The sequence below is a fragment of the Danio aesculapii genome, chromosome 1, assembly GCF_903798145.1.
Source record: "Danio aesculapii chromosome 1, fDanAes4.1, whole genome shotgun sequence".
Taxonomy (NCBI): Eukaryota; Metazoa; Chordata; class Actinopteri; order Cypriniformes; family Danionidae; genus Danio; species Danio aesculapii.
Window position 1 is genome coordinate 24,604,386 of NC_079435.1, and position 9,241 is coordinate 24,613,626.

Here is a 9,241-nt window from a genome sequence, read left to right on the forward strand (position 1 = left end):
ATAATAATCATCATATTTTTTTGTAAGTTAACAGCTTAAATGTTTTTAAAAAATTATATTTTTGAACGATTTAATTGTCGATTTTGTACGACAATTAGATAAAAAGACAAAATGATGTATTAGGAAAGTCTACGCGTGATATTTCATAAATACTAGGCTATATAACGTTTTCATTCTCGCTGTACACTGCGTGTATGCATAATGCAGTATAATGAGAAATGCTTTAAACACATTTCAGGTTTTTATGCGCACTCTATCGAAGTCATTTAGTACATTTCGCCTGTGGTCTGCCTCTGTAGCCCCGGGCCTCTGTCGCTTGGCCGGTCGTCGTGTCATCACACCTACTGGGTTTTTGATGAGAAGCTGACCCCTGTGCCTCATCTCTCACCACTGTCTCATTGCTTTTATTTACATCTGTCTTTAGCATTCTAATTACGCGCTTTATTGCTTTAGCCTGGAGGAGTCCACAGAAGCAACGACGGCACGCCTGAGTTTTTAACTAATAATAAGAACCCGTTAAATCCCACCCACGGGCAGAGCAGCACCCGACACTTGCCTAATTATGGACGACAGATCATGATACGAAACACGTTATCCAATGGTATTGACCGAACGCAGGGGTCAGCTATTTTTGAGTTAAATCTATAATGCTCACTAAAGTTTGGCGAGTTTTTAAGGTTGTATGTCTGTTAAATGTTTCTGAGACTTGTGTGTGTGCGTGTGTGCGTGCGCGTGTGTGTGAATATCGCATAATTAAGTGACAAATAAAAGACAGTACACCGTTAAAAAATAAAGGTTCATTATTGTCATTAATAATTTTATGAAGAACTTTTTCATTCAACTAAAAGATAAAAGTTATGTATAGACCATTTTGAGGGATGTAAACGAAAACAATGGTTCCAACGTATTTCCTGTTTACATTTTTAATCTCTATAGCTTCCGATAATCCAAAAAGAGCCACATACTTATAAATAATGTTATGATCTGTTTTAACATTAAGTTATGATGGAATTGTCTCTTATTACAATTAATAAATAGTTTAATAGCAAGCATGAAATGTTCATAGGCCAATGACATGACCACATTGAAATGGTCTATAGCATAAGGATCTGTTTGCCACACTCAAAATTTTATTTTTTTTGCTTCTTGTTCAAACTACTTGTTTAAAATGAGCTGAATTAACACAATTCTTGAGTTTTTTTTTTTTTTTGGGGGGGGGGATTAGTAAAAAAAAATTAAGATAACTTAATCGATTTATGTTGAGATAACATGAAGAAATCATGTGGAACCCAGCATTTTTTCAGTGCATACTAAATAAAAACTAATAAAAAGTTATTTTTTTTTCTGGGGAACAAAAAATTGTGTCATCTCTGAATTAAAACCTATTTTAAAGCCTTTAATTTTTAAAAGTGTATGGCGTGTCATTGGCGTACTGTTTTTATGGTTACCTTTGTAGATATTTCATTTTAAAAGTCGCGTTTGTCTCTTTGGTGGCGATTGAGAAGCGGCATTTTTGGTTTGCAGGTTTTTAATGCATAACACATCTATTTAATAATTTGTAAGACAACTCTGTTCTTTCTGTAAAAGGCCAAAAAGAAAACAGAAATTTTATTTTAAAATTTAAAATAAAAATAAAATAAGAAAAAAATAAGTAAATAAAAATAAAGGTCTTAATGGGTTTTCTGCAAGAAGAACCATTTTAGTATTTTGGGAAAATAACAATATTTTATTAGTTTAGAACATTTAAACAATCTTAAGAACCTTTTATAAATAAATTAATTGAATTAAGGCTGAATTTAGACGGTCTGTAGTGTTATGAAGTTCTTCTTGAGCAACCAATAGGCTTCTAGCTAATTAAGAACATTCATTTTAATAAGAGTGTATAACGTATTAAAACTGTGGTTTACTTGTAAATGCAGCTCATGATTTAAATTCAAAGTAATTTTTGCAAACCTTCGGGTCGGTTTTATTTCATGTTAGAAAAAGTCGCCCGCCAAAACCCAATTAGCCCGCAGGTTTTTGTAAAATCATAATTTTTCTTAATGCGAATGAGATGTGCTTTCCCGCTAAATACCTGTCTTGTAGGCTACAACCTTACACTAACAAACCTTTCGAATTGAAAACAAGGGTGCACCCTTCGTACTGCTCAGGAAACCATACATCATTCAGTTCTAGGAGGAAGAGAAAACTTTTAAACGGTTCTTTAGCTACGCTTTGCCGAATTTTATAAAATAGCATCAATACCAGAGCGCTGAGTCTTTTAATGAGCTCTCAACTTTAAAGACTTGAAGGATATTAACAAGCTGCTTGACAAATGGTGCTTAGAAGCACATTAAAGACGCGGCTAATGGGGCGCATAATGACGGCTAATTTTCGATCAGATATAAATTAGAGCCCCCAACAGTTATTTGCCTTAAGGACTTTATGTAAATGATTCTGTTCTGTATAAACTGAGGACAGAGGGGATAGAGTGAGTGAATGAGAGAGGGAGAGAGAGGGGAGAGGCAGTCCTTGCGGGTATGATGAATAGATCTGCAGCGGAGCACGGCTGTCAAACCTCAATGAACACACACATCCAGCAGACAGCTCTACCACCTTCTCATTATTGCCAAATGCGCGATCTAACTGCGACTTGCTCATTTGGAACGGCGCAACAGCGTCTGAGAATAGGAGAACGCAACGTGCTGTGCGTTAAACCCTAAATGAATTTCATGGCGAGCAAGAAGAAAACCAGAACTGGGCGAGAAGCATACAGGCTCATCCTAGACTCTTTAATATTTAATCACCGTAGGCCTCTTTTGAAGACATAAAATTCAGCACTATGCCACCATCTATGGTGTACTTATAGCATAAGGGTATTAAACCGGTTTGACTTTAAATAAAAATCGTTGTTTTAAAAAATCGTATTTTTTACCTGACACGCTGCTTAATGGAATTATAATCGAATCTGAAAATGATCAATCGTTTATATTTATACATTTATATGTATTTAAGTATTAAGTATTATTGGCAAGTATTTATTTAAATTTGGTTGAAGTAATTATAATCAAAATCTGGGGTCCATTTCTTTAAACATCGACAAACAGTAAAGAAGTCGCATTGGGCTAACTGTTAAGTAACCTACTGGACTAGCTATAACTATAGCTTTTACTGTGGCGGTGTTATTTTTTATTGTTACTAATGTTATTGTTCATTTTTATTGTTACCTAAAATAAATTTATTTTTACGCATACGGGTCTTTACTATGTGGTTTTATTATTCTAGATTTTGTATTTCTCTTATTATCATCACAAGTATTGGTTTTCCCATTTAATCAGATGTGCTTATATCGCCTTTGGCCAAAGTTATTCTGCACGTGTGTGCAAAGATTTTTTTTTTTTTAATTCGTTCATATATTAGCGATTTTTTTCGCTGAATATGTTTTACAATCATTACACCTCTATGAAAAAAAAATGTGGAGGTTCTTAGTTAAACTATTTAATTTCCCATGCAGTTCCTGATTTTGTCTCTGTTGAACAGCATAATGAACGAGTCATTCAAATAATTAAAAACTGCACGACATCAATGACAATACAATACAACTGTTCAAGCACTAAATAAGGGGCTCTAACTCGTCAGAGGCCCGTGGTTTGTCTTAACGTGCTTTGATGGCAGACACTTGGGGTAAATGTACAGTTAAAATATTCTATTCGTAGGTCCCCAGGCGGAGCACCGACAGTCCCTGGCTTCATTAAAATTTCATCACTATCCCTATGAAAGGGGGGAAATGTTCAGGGGGAAAGAGAAGGAAAACAGAAGACCTAATTATAACAAAGGAAAACAGTGCTGCCCTTTCGTTTTTGAATGTGACCACCACGTTTTTAAAGCATGAGAATCACATGTATGCGATTCCACTAACAGGTCACTGCCCTCTCTTGATCAATCTATTAAAGAAGCGAATAATAAAATGACACATTCACTCAGCCTAGAAATATGTAATCATACCCATCTATGTAATGAATGTTTTATATTTCTTAGTCTCCCTCTGACTGGTTTGTGTTAAAAATGCGATCGATATTTTTCGCACCTATCTGAAAGTTAAGTAGAGGGATAGGCCGTTTCATTCATGTGTCAAGCAACGAGATTCATTTTCATTCCCGACAAGCCTCTCCAGATTCAGCCCTCCTCCACGACTGACTGTAATTAACAGCTCCAGTTAATGATTACTTACTTAGTAGTAATTATCTGATTTTCATAATTCCGTGTGTAATTTAATAATTCGCTCATATTATCGTGTTAAGCGATCAGCTCGTTTAGGAGAACTGATTCCCTGCTTTTAAACAGGTTTAAATTGATGAGAACTTTCGGATCAATTCAGCCAGTGAGCTTTTTAAAATTATCCAAGGCACAAGCTAATAAACTGGACACTTACAGAAACTATAATAATAATAATAATAATAATAATAATAATAATTATTATTATTATTATTATTATTATTATTATTATTATTATTAATTGTTATTTCTATAAACATTAAACGTTTTTGGCTGCAAAATAATTCTAAAATTGTCTACATTTCATTATAAAGACACGATTTTTTTAAAGTTAATTTCTAATTGTTTTTTCCTCGTTAAATAACTGAATAATATGGTTTTTTATGTTCAGCTGCGTCCAAAGCATTTAAAAGCTGCAATATAACAATATTATTCTAAGATGTTCATACATTTTGCATTCTTGTTTTTCAAAAGAACAAAAAAAAATGCTAATTGCATTCATCATCTGTTAAATCGCTTTGAAAATCGGCAGGTAACATCAATGGCAAAACCTCCTCCATTGAGGCTGCTGACCGTGGTGCTGAAAGCAATGGTACGCCTAGAATGCCATGACATGAGCGGCGCTAGTGAGATGACACTCCCGTCTCTCTCTCTCTCTCTCTCTCTCTCTCGCTCTCTCTCTCTCTTTCTCTCTTTTCTTTTTCATACGGCCTAACAGTGAACCGAGTCAGTCTTCAAAGGGCTGCCTATGTCGGCAGAAGAACGAGAACCATCGACTGTGGATTTAAATGGAGCCCGGCACGTTGGCAGGCGAGGTGTTTTTCTGGCGGCCTGACATCTGGCAGCGCTGTGCTCGAGGGACCTCCCCAGATCTCTATAGACTTCATGATTAGACTCTAATAGAATATTAGCATTTGCTCTCAGGTAGGCTTCTAAGGCTCGCGAATGCTAGCAGCAGTAAGCCGTTCGTGAAAATACCAAGCGTAGCTTTTTAGCTAAAGGTGTCAAGACGTCTTTTTTAGGCAAACAGCAAGATGCTAAACTAACCTGAATGCTCATTTGTGTCTTGCAACCGAAATACAATAAGAAACATTGCAAATTGATGTAAAAAGAAAACACGTGTAATCCACACAATGAGCAAAATGAGATCAAAAGCAAACAAACATTTAATTATTTACACATGAAATGTGTGCATGAAATCGTTTGAAACCTTCATTTAGGCCTGTTTGTATAAATAACCCCATTGAGAACGTTGAATAAAATGTTAAAATTTTGTTCTTTAATGAAACACATAGTTCAATTCAATTATCAAATAGTAACTTAAATATACATCGATGTAATAAATTAATAAACCGATCCCGACAATTAAACCTAAAGCAACAGACATTACAGTTACCGCAGCTAAAACAGCAATACAGCAAATACCTGTACGGATATTTTATGTGTATGTCCAAATGAGATATTTACATTTTACGTGAATGCCTCCATGGAATTCATCTTTTTCAATAAGAAAACATTACTAAACATGGTGAATTTAACAAGCAACGACTCCATAATTATACGCGTATATTTTTACAAATAAATAAGCAGATAACACACATGAAAATAATTTAAAAGAAAATGTTCTCATATATCTCTCGATTGTGCCGTCAGAAGAACGAAAAACATGAATAAATAAAAGTGGCCTGTTTCAAGCAGTTTCCCTGTTTGCAGAGGGCCACGTTTTCCTTGTTGTCTCAATATGATTTTCTCAAGCAAAAACGTGGAGGGAATCCCAATAAATATGTAATGAAGTAAACATTACCTCACATGATAAATAGTTCATAAGAAACATAGCCACGTTAGAGCGCAGGCGTATTGCAACAGATATTTGGCTGAATAAATCCCCTTACCAAAAAAAGAAAACAATTAAGCCTCCCCTCGTGTTCAGTTTATCCAATATGTGCTATTTTAATAACTAAGAGGTCAGGTATAGCAAATTTACGTCCTAAATCCTTATGCCTTCACAAGAAAAATATGGATATTCTCATCGCCCATTGCCTAATTGTAGGCTATAGGTTCATCATTTATAAAATCACAGAAGTGTAATTAAGAAAACGACAGACAAAATTATGCATGTAACAGCTAAATCAATCATTTACAAGGAGCAGTTTGGATATCTAATAGTGTTGCAGAATTGTTCCTGGATTTAATGGGTGATTTCCTCTGTTTTCAGTTATAAACCCTGATTTAACACCAGATTGAAGCGTGACATGCTGAGAGAGAATTATTTCAAATGAAAAACACTGTCCTCGTTTTGACCTGAAGTTTTTTTTAGTTTGTTTTTTCTCCCTCAGGTTGATCAGTTTGGAATTACTGGAGTTTTGTGTAGCTTGATACACAACACTTTCTGGTAAATGAATAAAATGTGTTATTTTAGCTTCAGGCAGGCTGTCTGGTTGAGGCTTTAAAAGTCTTGCTCCTCTCATATGGAAAGTGTGCTAGAATAAGTGAGGAAAAACGAATGGTCTTACTTGATCAGTCAAACGATCCTGTAAATGATTCCACATCCCCTTTGCGTAATGCGTGACAGTGATTTGGTATTTTCAAATGTCTCTTTTGAATGTCATGAAATGTTGCTTCAATGCACAAGTTATTGATGATTGAAAAAGGTGTGAGATAAGAAATATTTTACAAATCGTCTCTAAACAGTTTTAGGAGTCTCTCGACACGTTGTGTTGGTCTTCTGCTCGAGCTAGACGCAGGCCGAGTATTTCATGCGTTTTTGTTTCTGCCTCTGGTTGCAAAACCAGACCCGCACTACGTTCTTTTTGAGGTCCAGCTTCTCTGCGATTGCTGCGATTTTTTCTGAGGATGGACGCGGCTGAATAGCAAAGTACGCTTCGAGGGACCTTTTCTCGGGGGCCGCGATGGAGGTCCGCTTCCTCTTCTTCTCGGCCCCGTTGAAGAGCTCGGGTTTGTTGAGTTTCTCCCGATGCGACTTTTCTGCCTCCTCCAGCCAGGCTTGCAGGATGGGCTTCAGGGCGATCATGTTGTTGTGGGACAACGTGAGCGATTCAAACCGGCAGATGGTACTCTGGCTTAAAGAGCCAACGCCAGGAATCTTCAGGCTGGCCAGCGCTGACCCTACATCCGCTTGGGTCACGCCGAGTTTGATCCTACGCTGTTTAAAGCGCTCAGCGAATGCCTCCAAGTCCCTGGGATCTGCGTCCACGTCGCTCATGCAGCCCATGTGGGATGGCAGCCCATGGGCGTGAGCCATGTTGATGGCAGCTTGGTGCATGTGGTTCATGCCTGCCATGTGGGCAGGGTGCGCAGGCGTGGAGACCACCGAGCCGTCTGGCCCGGCCATGGCTCCGGCAAGGGCCAGTCCCGGGGTGATGTGGTCCAGCAGGTCGCCCTCCAGTGCTTGGTGCGGCTGGTGATGGTGATGGTGATGGTGGTGGTGATGGCTCGCCAGAGCTGACGGGTGCGAGATGGGCACGGACGACGAGGAGGACGAGGAGGTGCACGGAAGCGTGTTCATGGTGTGGTAGGTTGCGTCCGGCTTGAAGGGGCTGTGATGAGGTGGGTGATGATGGCTTTTGGTCTGCGAGACTATATCCACCGCCGCCAGAGCTTCCGCGCGGGCCAACAAACTCTCATCCAATCCGCCGAATATATTGCTCTGCAATTGCAAATAGAATGCACACATAACTGTCAGCAGGGAATTCGCGCTCCACTCCGTGCTTTTAAAACATTTCCAGCATGTAAAAAAAAGAAATCCGAATAAAGAACACACAAAACAAGACACATGCAACATCCCAGGTCATAAAAATTAATACGAAAGGCAAACCCGGCTGAATACATAAGTTGGGAGGGAAAAATGGAGGTGTTGGGTGATTTGCTGTGCAGACATGAAAAAAACATCAAGCAGAAAAAGTGGGCTGTCAAAATGTGCCTTTAAGCGGTGATTATGCAGAATACGTACCGGTGGGGTTGGGAGACATGCTCGGCGCATCGCCTCCGAGCTGCCGCCGCCGCTGCTGCTGATCGTGCTGCTGTGTCTGGACGAGGAGCAGGAGGACGAGGGCGCGTTGGAAGTCAGAGTAGAGGAGGACGAAGAATGCAAGCTGGAGTACTTGGGTTCGGCCAAACTGGTGTGAGGCATGGCGAACGCCTGCTTGCTGTTCAGAGACATCATCATCATATTTGCGACCGTGCTTCGGCGAGTTCCTTTTAATAAGTTAAGACTCCGCCTTCTTCTTCGACTGGAGTTCAAGCCAGTCGCTGCGCGGAAGTCTCAAGTCTCTGGCGTTGCAACAAACGTGAAGAGGATGATGCACCAAGTCTCTAGATAGCTCATCTAGCGATGCTGCTGCCTAATGGTCTGAAAGAACGCGCTCTTGTTGGTCGCTCCGTCGCGTGCCGTGGCTTGAGACGTGTCGCAAGCGCCAATAAGCCATGCAACCTGTCGGTAAACTCCTTCAAAGATCGCGTCAACTCTTATCAAAACGCTCCACAGAATTTTCCTCCGCCCTTACAAAATATCTGACATTTGTCACATCGGAAGCCGATGCCTTTGGTGAGTCTGTCTTTGCGCACGCTTTTAAAACGATCGCAAAAAGTTTCTCCCCTCTCTTCTTCCCGCAGATCTTCACAAAAACGACGCTGCTAAAACAATGCCGTTCGTTAACCTTTATCCCGATTCTTGTGGAATTTGATTATGAGATAAAGGTGACAGTCGACCACATTCAATGCTGCGGGGACTCGATCTGTCTGTGCTCTAAGGCGAAGGGCAGGCTGCGTCTCTCTCTCTCTCTCTCTCGCTCACCCATTCTCTCACTCCCTCTCCTCTTATACACTCTCTCGGCTGTACCTGAAAAACCTTTCATGATTTATTATTCTTCATTAGCCACAGCGCCGCTGGGGACTCTGCGCATGGGCAGTTGCAATGTCTGCAGCTGGTATTGTATGATACTTCAATAAAGTTATTGAAGAAACCACA

At 39.4% G+C, this 9,241-nt stretch overlaps 1 protein-coding gene across 1 annotated transcript; it reads right to left on the reverse strand.

Annotated features, from left to right (window-relative positions):
- Window positions 1-5,560: 5,560 nt before the first annotated feature.
- On the reverse strand, window positions 5,561-8,993 carry pou4f2 (POU class 4 homeobox 2). The gene is made up of 2 exons (XM_056457754.1): window positions 8,225-8,993; window positions 5,561-7,921 (listed from the first exon to the last, which is right to left on the reverse strand). The coding sequence occupies exons 1-2, from the start codon at window positions 8,441-8,443 to the stop codon at window positions 6,989-6,991; spliced, it is 1,152 nt and encodes a 383-aa protein (XP_056313729.1). The 5' UTR covers window positions 8,444-8,993; the 3' UTR covers window positions 5,561-6,988.
- Between the last annotated feature and the right edge of the window lie 248 nt (window positions 8,994-9,241).